The sequence below is a fragment of the Podarcis liolepis genome, assembly GCF_965112155.1.
Source record: "Podarcis liolepis genome assembly, chromosome: 10".
NCBI lineage: Eukaryota > Metazoa > Chordata > Lepidosauria > Squamata > Lacertidae > Podarcis > Podarcis liolepis.
Genome location: NC_139562.1, coordinates 56,197,813 through 56,213,225, shown reverse-complemented (window position 1 = coordinate 56,213,225; position 15,413 = coordinate 56,197,813). Strand labels below are relative to the sequence as shown.

Genomic DNA, 15,413 nt, shown 5'->3' with positions numbered 1-15,413 from the left:
CCGAACATCCAATGCGGCTGTCGGCTATTGTTTCTGGGGCGCCTGCACCAATCAAAAGCTGCGCCTTGGTTTTCAAACATTTTGGAAGTCAAACAGACTTCCGGAAAAGGATTAAGTTTGACACTTTTGTTTTTGCTATTTATTTTGCATTTTTGTTTTTGAGGCATTTCCGGTTAATTTGTTTCTGTGACTGTATGGAACCCAGTTCAGCTACTGATTGATTGATGGTGTGACTGCGGAAATGGATAAGGTTAAATTGCTGTTTTAGGGGTTGTTTTTAAAAGTCTGGAACAGATTAATCCGTTTTGCATTACTTTCTATGGGAAAGCGCACCTTGGTTTTGGAACACTTTGGTTTTGGAACAGACTTCCGGAACGGATTAAGTTTGAGAACCAAGGTACCACTGTACTGTCAAGGGCATTTTGGGGTTTCAGACAGGGGGCGTTCCCAGCCCTACCTAGAGATTCCCTACCTAGGAATTGAACATGGGATATTCTGCATTCAAAGCAGATTCTCTTCGGCTGAGCTATGGCCCTTTTCATCAGTTACTGCCCTCAAGTCCAAATAACAGAAGCAAGATGAATGACTGAGGTGGACAACAAATGCACCTGACTTCTCAGAACTTTTCTGAAGGAGTGGGTGGGCATCCATCACATTAGAACAGAAAGACTACGCTTATTAAAATATGAGTTACGCATGTGCTTTGATTTGTAGAACAAAAAAAAATAAAATATTAAGTGGTCATGGGTTTGTGGGGGGGGGGGGGAGGGAGCCTGACATCCACTCACTTAGGGGAGAAGTTTTGATTCGACCTTCTGTTTTCTACCAGCCCTAGTATGATTCTATGAACTGAAAAACAACATTTCTGCCATTATCTTGATCTATATCCGAAATGACTTACTTCATCAAAGGCTATCTGACTTGCCTGAAGTCAAGGAAGTGCAGAAATCTTCTTTCAGATTTTTTTACTTGGCAAAGGATGTGAAGGAGGGTGAATGCTCCATAAATGAGATAATTTTACTTCGGGAAATATTTCTGTTGGAGGGTAGGGGAACACATCCCAGTTCTACAGCTGTTGCATTCCACAAACGAGGGCAGCCCTATTTAATTGGGTGCGGCGTTTGTGAGGTTTATTGTAGAAGGAAAACATGGGGATATTGTTTGAGAATAGAACATACAGACACACACACACACCAGTAGGTTGCTGTGTTTGTGTATCACACAGAATGATAATGGAAGACTGCCTTTATGGCTCAGACGAAGGATGATGGAGTCCAGCCTTTGGTACATTCTCGTCCCACCTTCCCTTAGCTTTCCTCTTGACCTTGCATCAGTCTCTCTCTCTTTTTTAATAGACATTTTATTGGGGGGGGGGACTCAAATATGAAGCAGTAAAGTGATCGGTGGTTCAAATCCCCGTGACGGGGTGAGCTCCCGTTGCTCGGTCCCTGCTCCTGCCAACCTAGCAGTTTGAAAGCACATCAAAGTGCAAGTAGATAAATAGGTACCGCTCTGGTGGGAAGGTAAACGGCATTTCCGTGCGCTGCTCTGGTTCGCCAGAAGCGGCTTAGTCATGCTGGCCACATGACCCGGAAGCTGTATGCCGGCTCCCTCGGCCAATAAAGCAAGATGAGCGCCGCAACCCCAGAGTCAGTCACGACTGGACCTAATGCTCAGGGGTCCCTTTACCTTTTAAAGTGATACAAAAAGAAAAAAGAACAAAACACACAACTGTGTAAAGGGAAAAATATACATGAATATATACAAAAAAATACCATAACCCATGCATTCTTTCATAAATTGGATATTATTGTCCTAGTACTAATGTAAATATTAATAACCTACTACATTTTGTATATATTTGTTCCAAATATTGTCGCATTTATCCAAGCAGAGTCTACGTCTGTAAGCAGTCCGTTTGTAGGTTGCAAGTTTTATCATATTATCAATCCGCTGATTAAAGGAGAGCATGTCTTTATTCTTCCAGTTCATCAAAATCAGCCTCTTGGCTACCATTAGAGCGTGTAAAATCGATTTTTGTTGTCCAGTTGTTAACTTTCATATAGTAGGTATACAGTTCATCAGTCTTATGGGGGGCAGGCAATGCAGGCAGGGATTAAGGATGGAAGATGGAAAGGGGCAGGAATAGAAAACCATTAAGTGCTAGCTAGAAGCTTGGCTGCGGTCTAATTTTGTCATCCTACTTAGGAAGCTTACTTAGGAAGCTACTTAGGAAGGGACACGGGTGGCACTGTGGGTTAAACCACATAGACTTGCTGATCACAAGGTCGGCGGTTCGAATCCCTGTGACGGGATGAGCTCCCGTTCCTCGGTCCCTGCTCCTGCCAACCTAGCAGTTCGGAAGCATGTCAAAGTGCAAGTAGATAAATAGGTACTGCTCCAGCGGGAAGGTAAACGGTGTTTCCGTGCGCTGCTCTGGTTCGCCAGAAGCGGCTTAGTCATGCTGGCCACATGACCCGGAAGCTGTACGCCGGCTCCCTCGGCCAGTAAAGCGAGATGAGTGCCCCAACCCCAGAGTCGGTCACGACTGGACCTAATGGTCAGGGGTCCCTTTACCTTTACTTAGGAAGCCACCCCAAGCCCCGCGTTTCTTGGACCAATGGGTGTCTACAGAAATAAATCTAATCATCTCAACCGATCCACAGCAGAATTCCACCAGTGGTGCATCTACACTCACTTATTACTTGCCTGAGGACTCATTTCAGGGATGAAACCAACCGGCTTTCTGTTTGCTGAAACTGCATCCATCTCAGCTGTGCCACACTGAAGAAAAAGACTCTCAAACCCATGTCAGTTCCATTCAGGAATTTTACAAATTTGAAAACTTTGAGGGGTGAATTGGGGGTATATGGTGCCCTTCGTCAGGAGACCGCTTGTCTTGTACAATCGTACCTTGGAAGTCAAACAGAATCCATTCCGGAAGTGTGTTCGACTTCCAAAACGTTCGGAAACCAAAGCACGGCTTACGATTGGCTGCAGGAAGCTCCTGCAGCCAATCGGAAACCCCTTTGGATGTTCAGCTTCCAAAAATAGTTCGCAGACTGGAATAGTCATTTCTGGGTTTGAGGTGTTCGGGAGCCAAAACGTTTGAGAACTAAGCTGTTCGAAAACCAAGGTACGACTGTATTTGGGTGGATCACTTTGCTGTAAGGAAGTCTCAGCATGCAGGCGCAAGAAGATAATAGCTGTGTGCACCTCCGTAGACTTGTAGCTCACAAAAAGCGATTCAGGCTTTTCTTCCCAGCTGCATCACTGATCTGCAATAACTGGAAAAGCAGCAGCTCATGTTCACCCAGAAGTAAGCCTCACAATACAATGGAGCTTACTCTCACATAAATGTACAGTGGTTGATTGGTTTGGGGATATATTTGTATCCTGCCCTTCAAACTCCTGAGGCAGTTTATAGCACGGTCTGAAACATAAAGATAACAATAATTGAATGATGGAAACACAATACAGCGAAACAGAACACAATACAGTGGAATGCTCCCTCGAACTACTAAGACTTCATAAAATGTAAAATGCTTGCAGGTTACATAATTCTCGACGGACATTAATTTTCTTTGTTCAGGAGGATGCTAAGACTAAATTGCAGGACAGTAACTGACTGTAACTTAGGGCTCATTCACACTTTTGTTTGTCCCGTGATTTCTGAGAAGTTATTCTTTTGTCCCGCTGTTTTCCTCAGAAAATACCCGCTGTTTACTGCTGAACTGGAACAATCTGCAGATTGGGGTTTGTTCTGATTCAGCAGTAGGCAGTGGGTTTTCCCAGGAAAAGTTGTGGGACAGTAGAAAAACCTCTCAGACCCAGAAATCATAGAATTGTAGAGTTGGAAGGGACCACAGAGATCATCTACCCCAACTCCTTGCAACGCAGGAATATTCTGCCCAACTTGGGACTCAAACCCACAACTCTGAGATTACGAGTCTCACACTCTACCAACTGATCTGTCATAGCACAAACTGAAGTGTGGATGAGCCCTTACTAATAGCGAACGGAAACACAGATGGGTGAATACACCGAAACACAACACATCATTTGCGGAAGTGTCGAGGTTAAAGCTAGGCGGGAAAACGGGATTTATTTAAGTTGCTTCATATTTAACACCGCTCTTGACATTCTTCAGTGGCAACAGGTTAAAGCCTCCCTCCAGCTGCCTTGGGGAGTTAACTGAAGGAAGTCCTCCAATTCTGACATAAAATGATCTGCGGTGCCAGGCCACTCGTTTTCATTCAAGGAAAATAAAAAAGCCACCCTATCATTTTTATAGCCTGGCTTCTGCAGTAAATTAACTTCTTGCTGTAGCACAAGCCGTCCAAATAGCTCCCGCAGGCATATTCCAAAGGCTCAAATGATTACATATAACTTTCAGTGGATGAATGCATTGCTATTATTTTTTGTAATGTTAATGGAAGCTTCGGAGTCAGGAGTTTAATTTTTCATCTGTCGTCTTGGGTGCTATGGAAGTGATTGTCAAGTCTTGGTGCTTCAAAGAGTACTTCTCGGGTCTGTCCCTCGGGACCAGTTCTACATCGGCTGCCACGTAGAGACCTCATTCGCTTGTTCCTCTTGGCAACGGTGACCCTGTGGTAAGCTTCTTGTGTGCAGATTCTTGCCATCGGGTCTGGTGGATTCTTCTGCCCACAGCACCACAAACACCCTGAAGGAAATATAGGCTGTGCCTAAGCGAGCCTCCGTATATGATGTCCTCCTCACTTGGTAACAGCAACCACATGGAGAAATTGCTGTAAGGCTGCGTTCGTGAGGAGATGGTTTGCAACGCTCACAGCCACCATCTCTTCATACAATAATCAGGAGTGAAATATGAGATACTTTGCCCTGAGTTGAATAGTACAGTGTCTTCTTCCAGTCAAGCCTTCGCTTTGGCCAGCAATTGAGGTAACTTATCTCAGAGAATTAAGTATTTTTCTTCTTCTTAGCCAAGTACAGTTTCGGCTCTTCAGCTTCTGTGCACATCGCCAGCAAGTTGACCGTATTTACTTCAGATGTCTCCTGCCCACTGCAGTTGTTCTGGTTTCCAGAAGTCTTCACAGCTTTGACCACATATGGACCGTAAGGTCTCCACAGATATTCCAGATGCTTGCGAGTAATGACTTGAAACAGAGGGAGTGGTATCACGTTGAGCAGCTCTACACTTTGACAATTTCCCATTTGAAGATTCAGATTGTGAAGGTTAGTAATCATGACCTTATACCTTGGGTAGCAGTGTTAAAGATATGAAAGCTAGGAGCTAGAAGGCAGATTAAACTGAAGTTACGGGCGCAACAACAGACTCTCCAGGTGCGTGGGGTTTTTTTAATAACAAGCATACAAAGCTGAAAATGAATGAACTGCAGCTAAAATATTATGTTCATTTTTCACATGGTCTAGTCTTTCCCCTGCCCACCCCCCTAATATTCTTCAGAGGGTCTCTTTTCCAGTCTTCAGAGAGTAGTGGGGAGGCAGAAAAAGGTCCCCCTTTCCTTCCACTCTGCAATCTTAATCTGAAATCTTAGGCACAGCACTGTGCCCAGAGCTCAGAAACTGCTCACGCTAATGAAATGCCCTGTCGCAAAATGCTCCTAGAACAATGGGAGTTTCGAACACTGTTGGGAAGACCAAGATATATTTTCTAACTAACCTTTTATCGGTGTTACAACGTATGTCATACAGGTATTGGTTCTGCTTAGGGTTGTACTGGATAGTACATCTCCAACAAAGCACAACTAAAAGGGAGGTTTATAAACAAAAATAGTTTCTAAAGAAAGATGTCCAGTGTTGAACCTGGCAGGAAGCTCTAGATCAGTGTTTCTCAAACTTGGGTCTCCAGCTATTTTTCAGACTACAGTTCCCATCATCCTTGACCCCTGGTCTTGCTAGCTAGGGATGATGGGAGTTGTAGTCCAAAAACCCAAGTTTGAGAAACACTGCTCTAGATACTAAGCCAAGAAGCACATAGCCTGTCTATGGTAATTTAGTAGCAATGGAATCACACCCTCCTAAGACCTAGAGGCATTTCTTATTACTTCAGGTAATTCTGGCATTCAATATAGGACTTGAGTCCTGACGCAAACTAAGGAACAATGGAAGATGAAATCCGTAATGTGGAAGCTACAAAATCAAACCACATAACCGGAACTCAAACGTCAGCAGTAGCACCCCACAGAATTTGTTGAGGTCTAACTATATTCATGACGGCATTGATCACTTGATCAGCTGTGCAGTTTTTCACTGATGATTTTTCTTTGGCAAAGGTTAGCAAATTTACTTCATTTTGGCTGATATTCCCATGTTTTCGAAATAATAAGAACAATTAGACATAACACTGGCAAAGCTGTGTCTTTTGCTGTGTCTGTTATTTTACACTGGAAGTGCTCGATACAGGCCTGGATGATTGCAAGGGTAATTCAGTAGTGACCTCCACGGTTGTTGTCTAATTAACTTCAAAATGAAGAGCTTTGATTCATCTTAAGTATTAAACGTCAGCAATGCGGGCCAGTGAAATCCAGTGCATTTCTACTTAAAACTAAGTCCCATTGTTAAATAAACTTCATCCTATGAAGGTGTATACAGGATCGCAGTCTGCAGGCGCTTCTTTTAAAGTATTGGCTCTGTTTTGTTATTTCCCTTTTTATCATCCATGAAAATTACTGCCCCAAATAAATTGTCAGTCCAGTCTTGTAATGTCTGGAATAGAAAGGTATTAGAGACAAGAGGTCACTCTGCTTATCATTGTCTGGAGCTGAAGCTTGTATTAAGGAAGGAGTTGGTGCATTTAAAGGATGCGGGTGGCGCTGTGGTCTAAATCACTGGGCCTCTTGGGCTTGCCGATTGGAAGGTCGGCGGTTCGAATCCCCGCAATGGGGTGAGCTCTTGTTGCTCGGTCCCAGCTCCTGCCAACCTAGCAGTTTGAAAACACGTCAAAGTGCAAGTAGATAAATAGGTACCACTCCGGCAGGAAAGTAAACAGCGTTTTCATGCGCTGCTCTGGTTTCGCCAGAAGCAGCTTAGTCATGCTGGCCACATGACCCAGGAAAAGTGAGATGAGCGCCGCAACCGAGAGTCATTCACGACTGGACTTAACTGTTAGGGATCCTTTACCTTTACCTTAGGCGCATTTAAGGGAAATCATAAAAAAGACACACTAATAAATTACTAAAAAAAGATTCTGATTGATGGTCTGTTAAAATGATTGTGCTTTATTTATTCAACAACAACCATAACTATACAGTTTTCAGATCAGACATACAGGTCTCCACATATTCTGCAATGACAGTAATGTACGCTGTATGCAATTGCAGATCTTAGTAGCAGCAAGCAGTGCCATAAATCTCTTTTCCTGTGTTCTTAAAAAAAAAGGTGTCCCATTGAAAATACTGAATATGTGAGTTCATAAAGAAACTATAATGTATGGTATAACATTTGGCAAGCACATGGATATACAAACAAGTCACTGTAGGACACATTCATGAAATTAATTTTTGCCTTGCTTGTTGGGATTTGGCTAAGGTTTACCCCACCGGATTCAATGGTTTCATTTCACTTGGAACAGCATTCTCTTGCTCTCAATCAATCACTAACTTTTGGAGTTAAGTAGGAGCGTGTTTCAAGGGTAATTTTTCCTTCATCCCCATTTGGGTAATGTTACTGATTGCACACTTCTGGTAAATGGTGCAGAACAGCGAATGTTGGCTAAACTCCATCTAATACAAGTCTTAGGTCTCTGTCTTCCCTGAGGATCCCAATTTGCAGGAGGGAGCAAGTTCCCTCGCATGTTACGATGTGGCTGCGAGGCGTCTCTCATGCTGCCAACCTGCCACATGGGGATTCGAATCAATCTGCCTTGGCTGACCAATCAAAAGCCCCGATTGACCTCCTGAAATAATAATAATAATTTATTATTTATACCCTGCCCATCTGGGTGGGTTTCCCCAGCCACTCTGGGCGGCTCCCAACAGAATATTTAAAACATGATAAAACATCAAGCATAAGAAAAATTCCCAATACAGGGCTGTCTTCAGATGTCTTCTAAAAGTCAGATAGTTGTTTATTTCCTTAACATCCGATGGGAGGGCGTTCCACAGGGTGGGTGCCACTACCGAGAAGGCCTTCTGCCTGGTTTCCTTTAACCTCACTTCTCACAGGGAGGGAACCACCAGAAGGTCCTCAGAGATGGACCTCTGTGTCCAGGCAGAACGATGGGGGTGGAGATGCTCCTTCAGGTATACTGGGCCAAGGCCTTTTAGGGCTTTAAAGGTCAGCACCAACACTTTGAATTGTGCTCAGAAACGTACTGGGAGCCAATGTAGGTCTTTTAGGACTGGAGATGGGGCCAGCAGAGTTGGCCAGAGAGAAGACTTCTCTCCTCTGGTCCCCTTCTGGACTATGCATACAGCCCTGGCTATGGGTCTCCAACAGTTTGGTCAACAACGTCTCTGCCATCCCTCATTTTCTTGCTCTCCAGATTTTGCCACTTGGCGGGTTTCCATAAAGTGCATGACTCTGGAAGAAATGTTAGTCACTAGCACAATCAGACCTGTGATTTTACCTTCCTCATTGCAATGCAGGGGTTGGGACTATTAACATTTATTGTCTCAGCTTGTTAGCCATGGGAGAGGCATTGGGCAGCATCTATAGCTGGGTTAACCAGGTAATGGGTGCCCCACTTTCCTCAGGTGGAATCCCCTTAATGGATCTTGTGGTGGCACCTATGCCTGCAGCCCTAGCTCAGGGAGGGGCATTAGGCTGCTGAACCCCCAGGTTGCTAGAGGGGTGTAAGTGGGCAAGACATTCCAGCTAATTCCTCATATGTGAACATCAACTAGCAGTCGGACCCATTGATAGCAGGATCAGCACCCCATGCCATGCCAAAGCTGTGCACTGTGTTGTGGCTAGGATAATTATTCCTCTATCAGTCTGGAAGCACAGTTTATCCACCTAGGCTCCTAAACCTGTCTCTGTGTCACAACCAGCTCAGAAGTCGGACAAATGGATTGAGAGCAGATATTTCATCTGCGAATGCCTTAAGTTTTTTGGAAGATTAGACACAGGCCTGAGACTGACAAAGCCTTTTCTAATCAGCAATGATTTTTCGAGAAGTGGAAGGGATCACCTTTCCTTGAAAGCTTGCAGGACCCTATTCCCATCTAAAGTGGTGCAGATTGTACCAAGCAAAAAGTATGCAAAATTCATATCAGCTACCATTAACCAGGCAGAAGGTGCAGATGCACAGAGGCAAAACTTGTGTCTTTAAATTTTTGCTTCCTCTGACTATGGAAAAACATGTTCCAGAAGTCATTGAAATAACTGTGAGCTGTTTTGGTGAAATGACTGCTTCGCTCATGTGCAAATTGACTCTTTGGTCACACCAAATTATGCTAATTCACTGTGGAATAATCTGGAAAAGTTGTTTACCCAAGAAGAAGTGTTAGAAGTTAGTTAGGGTTGCCATATTTCCAAAAGTGAAAATCCAGACACAATCCCCCCCCCCAATCTAAAATAATAATGAAGTTTTAAAGGTATTTTGAAGGGAATTCATCAAAATCTACACTTCCAACATAGGTATGGATTTTCTCAGACATTTCTTGCAATTTCTACCTGGACACTTGTTTCCGATGGTCGAATGCCATATATGTCTGGGAAATTTTGGAAATATGGCAACCCTGTGTTAGTTGAACAGTTTCAGGGAACTAGTGACTAAAGGCACAACTTCATAACTTCATTGCAACCTATTGCCAATGAAATACTTCTACATCATTTCAGTTCATTGGTTATGCTGGCTGGGACTGAGGGAAGCTGTGGTCCAAAATATGAGGAAGGTTATGCTAGAGAAAATTTTGAAATTTAAAAACTGAGTACTGCAATGTATTCTATAATTGCTCATGATGAAGACAGCACACAATAAAGGGATACTTTCTCCTGATCTCTTCACATCAAACAAACAAATAATATCTCATGAAAATCTTGTACCACATAATACACTGATCAAACTCCTTTTCTACACATTTACTTTTATCACTGATGAGCAACTACTTATGAAAATATCTGGTCCACACTAATTATTACATTAAATGTCAGTGGGTTTTCATGCTATAGTGATAACTTCATATAAAAATATACGTATAAAAATATAGCCTGGGTCGCTTTCGAAACAGCAGCATCTGAGGAAAATTAAACACAATGTACTACAGCATAGGAAAACCATACAATGGTGATTATGCAGAAACTGCATTGCACATTTGCCAGCATGAACTATAACACGACCAAAATTCATCCTTAATAAAAAAGGAACCCGAGTCCCACTTTAATATTACTATGAATATAAAAATCTTTGTACAAGCAACCCTCTCTAAGTTTTTGCTTCCATTGCAAGAAAACCCAGTCACAAGAAACCACATAATGTAGAAAAGAAAATATATATATAAAGAACACAACCAGAATTAATATTCAGAAATCTAAAGATAAAAGGTAGTGATTTTTAAGACTGTACAATAAAACAGGCCTGCTTTCCCCCACAAACATACCTTTGGCCCTGCAGCAGCATCTTTCATGCTGGAGTCAATGTATGAATTATTTCTGCGACAAATATGTATTCATTTCTTTAAAGCCTACAATGTGAGGGAAATGCTGAGCTTGCAAATAGAATGCAAATAAGGGCAGGGCTTATTATATGTGCAAATTTTGAGGTCATCCACTGGGAAATGTGGAAATTGTCCCTTCATTTTATAGGTGTGATGGCTGGTGGCACACACTTGGCCAGATGAGGGGAGGCTGCCAGTTGGGGTTTTCCAGAACTCTATGAGAAATTGCACATGCAATCTATGGACCTTCTGACTCATAGCAGGGTTCCAAAGATCAGTTCAACAAGCTCTGCCTGTAATTTTTGGGTGCTGGAAGCATCCGCCATGATGCTTCTGACCTTTGGGAGCGACTTCCGACATAGCACAGGAAGTCACACTCATAAGCAAAACAGAGAGTTGATGTATTGTGATGGCTCAGACTATGAGCCAGAAAGTCCTCTGTCCAAACTTGGTATCAGGCACTAACTCACTAGGTGGCTTTAGTAAAGCTTTGCTATAAGGTGTGACCGGAAAGTTCGGTGAATGGTCACAGAAATCGGACAGCGAGAAATATTCGAACAGACATACCTTACAGGCCTTCAAAGTAGGCCATCTCTGATACAATGCACCATTGACAATGTTTGTAGAACTGTTGGAAACTACTGGAGAAGTCCTCTTTTCGAACTGCTTTCAGATCGCTCGTCACAGCAGCTTGGAGGTGTGAAATGTTGGAAAATCTGTGCCCTTTCAGTCCAGATTTCAGTTTTGGCAAAAGAAATAAATCTGGTGGGGCCAGATCGGGAGAATAGGGTGGGACAATTCAGTAACCTCAGTAACGATTTCACGCGGAATATGCAATTCTTCTGCCATCATTCGGATGGACAAGCACCGATCCCGCATCAATAACTCACAAACTCTGTTGACATTTGCCGCTGTTCTGCTTGTCAACGGTCTGCCAGACGGAGGGTCATCTTCAATGGTTTGCCGCCCTTCAGGGAAAAGCTTAAACCACTCTTACACTGTCTTTTGAGTTACAGCTTCATCTCTGTACACAATTGTGAGCATTTCGTGGGTTTCTGATGCCAATTGTATATTAGAATATTTTTCGCTGTCTGATTTCTGTGACCATTCACCAGACTTTCTGGTCACACCTTGTATTAGCTATTGTGCAATCCAAAACGTGCCAAGTCTCTACTCCCTTTAAAAAAAATTGTTGTAAAGCTCCAATAAAACGAGTGGCTTCTCCATGGCTGCACACTTGTGGGTGTTTGGAGAAGTTCTCGTCTCACATCCAAGAATAGTTCATAAGTTAAGGAGGACCAAGAGGTACGAAACAACATATTTAGGGCCAAACCAGACGTGATGTGAGAAAACAGCTGTGGACATGTGTGCGATTTTAATTAGTGCTGCAATAGGGAGGTTAAGTTAACTTGCAGCTCAGATCTAAAGCAACCTGCCCACAGGGTGATTTGGAAAAGAAAATGATTTCATGATGTCCAGTCATGGCACTCCCATGTCGTGTCTGCGTTGGCCCTTAGGACTAAGGGACCTGTTTGTCATCATTACCTAAGTGCAAATGCTAGAAATGGACATCTGGTTCTATAGATGAAGATGTGGTGCCTGTTCTTAAGTGCATATTCTTGTACTACTATTTTGCTATGCCATAAAACTCTTCAAAATGGAATGAGATTTGTTTCACCAGCAATATAGCATTCTAATCCGTACCTAAACTTGAGCAACATATATCACATCCTATATAACATTACATTTACTTAGCTTACAACTGTTTAAACATTTGGCAATATTTCAAGTAACGTCTCCCCCTCCCTTTGCCCTCACCGCCATTTCTCGTGCTTCTCTGTCTCCCATTCTGAAACCACAGACATGTGTGGACACATCTTGATTTTATAAGGCTTTGCGGAAAGTGCCACATGTCTTGTGTTATGCTGGTATGTTCAGCCACTCAGAGAAGTGTGTAAAAAAATAAAATCCAAATCTGGTATGGCCTGTGTACCGCCACATGGGAAAGAGAGGAGGCTGGAACCAGGCACTTCAGCCGAGCAAAGTTACATTCCAAGAACCTTCCTGTCATTTGCACAAATGCGGCTGAGGAGGATTTCTGAATACACCTGGTTTATTGGACCTCGCACGTGATAAGGGGACTGAGAATTTGAGGCGTAGGCTTGCAGTTTCATCAGGTTGCTTTGGCTGTTGAAAAATTTGCCCAGAGCATAGGGCCTCGATAACATCATTGCCATGGGAGAGCTTCCTTCAGAAGCTTTAGATTTCACCACCTGAAAAAGAAAGAAAATGTGCTTGTGAAACTTTCATACGGGTGCTTCAGGGTAACAGAATGCAGCACCCATTTAAGCTATGGATGAATTGCAGAGGGATAGCTAGATTCTATTTCTGCTTTATTTTGGATTAGCCTCATAGGCTGATTAACTTCTTCCTGGAGCCTGATTGGTCTTCTCCTGTAAGCCAATCAGTTGTTGCATTTTAGGATCCCACTTGCCTATTGTTCTAGGATCCAAGCTTAGTATATAACAGCATTTCATATCGGCTATAAATAATTCGTTCTAACAAACCCTGACTCCCCTCCCGGGAGCTCTCAGCCGCAGCGTCTGCACGCGCCGCCATCTACAAAACGGTTCGTGATCATTTTGAAGCATGGAACGTCATCGCCCGTGTTGTCAAGCCCTGCTTGAGCTTCAGGGCTCAGAGACCTGCCGCCGCTATCGCTTTTCACTTCTGAGCAACTTGAGCATTTTGACGTGACTGCAGATTGACCTGCCTCCTCTAATTCTTCAACTGTTTCATTTTGAAATGCTCCATGACTGATAATCTCTGAGTGCTCCATCCTGCTTTTCACAGCAGGGATCATTCTGGTTGAAGTCAAACACCTGAAACCAAACCAGCTGACGCAGCTGCTTCTCCTCTTCCTTTCATTTCAGCGCATCAGCTCCAGACAAAACAATATGTTGATGTGCTTTGAAGTGCTATCCCATTGAGGCTCCTCTACAGAAGCAGAGTGGTTCCATGATATGTTAACTCTGAGGTTTGTATCCAATGGAGACTCTTGCCTCAGCAAAAAAGGGCTTCCACTCGCACAAATCAGGGTCCAATCTACATTTCCCAGACATAGCCGGTATTCATCCCTCATAAACTGCATCCTGGTGGAAAGCGCTGAAATGTCCGGTAAAACCCAAACGTATGGCAGCCCACGTCAGATGTGTAGATTTTGGCAAATTTCAACAACTTTGCCTGAAGCTCAAACTTTTGTGTCCAGATTTTCAAAGCAACCCTGTGCTTTCTCCCATACTGTTCCAGAGGGCCCCCAAACTCTCAGGAGCAGCTTTGGGGGGTGACAACATGGGGCTTAGCAGGATAGAGGCGATCAGCTGGCAGTGGGTATTCTAACTTGCGCAGATGGAAAGGCATTCCTCAAAAATATCAGTGGATCAGCCTTAAATGTTGAAGGTACTTGCCATGTCTTTTAGATGGGCTAAATGGCAGTTTTCCCAGTAGTGGCAGTTTTCCCAGTAGTGATGTATGGAAGTGAGAGCTGGACCATAAAGAAGGCTGATCGCCAAAGAATTGATGCTTTTGAATTATGGTGCTGGAGGAGACTCTTGAGAGTCCCATGGACTGCAAGAAGATCAAACCTCTCCATTCTGAAGGAAATCAGCCCTGAGTGCTCACTGGAAGGACAGATCCTGAAGCTGAGGCACCAATACATGAGGCCACCTCATAAGAAGAGAAGAGTCCCTGGAAAAGACCCTGATGTTGGGAGAGATGGAGGGCACAAGGAGAAGGAGACGATAGAGGACAAGATGGTTGAACAGTGTTCTCGAAGCTACCAGCATGAGTTTGACCAAACTGCGAGAGGCAGTGGAAAGCAGAAGTGCCTGGTGTGCTCTGGTCCATGGGGTCACGAAGAGTCGGACACGACTAAACGACTAAACAACAACAAAAATGGCAGTTTAAGAGATGGCCAACTTTTGTCTTCTTGAGGGAATGTTCTATTCTCCAGACATTGTTTGAGGGCCAGGAGCACAGTTTGCCACAATAAACTGACCCCCCCCCCAAGAGGTCAGGTTCCATGACCAATTTGGTGCCATCTAGCATAATTAAGGTCTTTATTATGGAGCATGGTATACTGTGTACAAGTATGAACCAAATCCAATATGGAGATGTAACCCTGAAGTGTGTCATATCTGCCCTTGAAAGCATTATTCTTTTCTCCCTGAGTAAAACTGTTGGAATGACATTTTACCCGGCTTAATATTTAGCAGGACCATAAAAGACCAGATAATATTACAAGGGGGGACTGCCCACCGGCTATTTCTGATTGCAAGCAAAGTGCTGTAATGTACGCAGAGAGATTGCTTAATGCACTTTAAATGGTATCTTTGGGGAAATCTCAAATCTCTTTGCGATTAGCACCTGTCGAGGGAAAGAAGTGTGTAAATGCATGCAGATAGAGAGGTCTGCTGTAGGGATCTGCAGATCGAGATACAGATCAGCCCAGTGCTGACAGAATCTCTCAATGCGCCTTCTCAGTTCAATGAGCACAAGCACAAACTCTTCATCCCTGGTCCCTTATTCTGCATTTCTATGCGTGCTTACTCATGTGAAAGTCAATGGGGCTTGCTAGTAAGTGCATTCAGGGATGCACCATAACGTCTGAAGCCCTAGTGTGGGTTGCCTCGGTGTGCTTGCGTTGCAAATCTTTGCACCAAAGCTTGACAAAATGTTGTTGTTGTTTAGTCATTTAGTCGTATCCGACTCTTCGTGACCCCATGGACCAGAGCACGCCAGGCACTCCTG

The 15,413-nt window shown here is 43.6% G+C and overlaps 1 protein-coding gene across 4 annotated transcripts in view; it reads right to left on the bottom strand.

Annotated features, from left to right (window-relative positions):
- Positions 1 to 7,196: 7,196 nt before the first annotated feature.
- The window catches only part of CPED1 (cadherin like and PC-esterase domain containing 1), a gene marked incomplete at its 5' end in the record, with an annotated part of 129,636 nt that continues 121,419 nt past the window's right edge, over positions 7,197 to 15,413 (bottom strand). The window contains 3 exons of one of the 4 annotated variants that reach the window (XR_014516584.1): positions 7,197 to 9,799; positions 9,850 to 11,097; positions 11,735 to 12,877. Coding sequence is in view for 1 of the 4 variants with exons in the window: in XM_083463401.1 (XP_083319527.1) it covers positions 12,650 to 12,877 (228 nt within the window). Of the gene's footprint in view, positions 12,878 to 15,413 lie in introns of all 4 variants that reach the window. The other 3 variants (XR_014516582.1, XR_014516583.1, XM_083463401.1) reach the window with 3 other exon arrangements.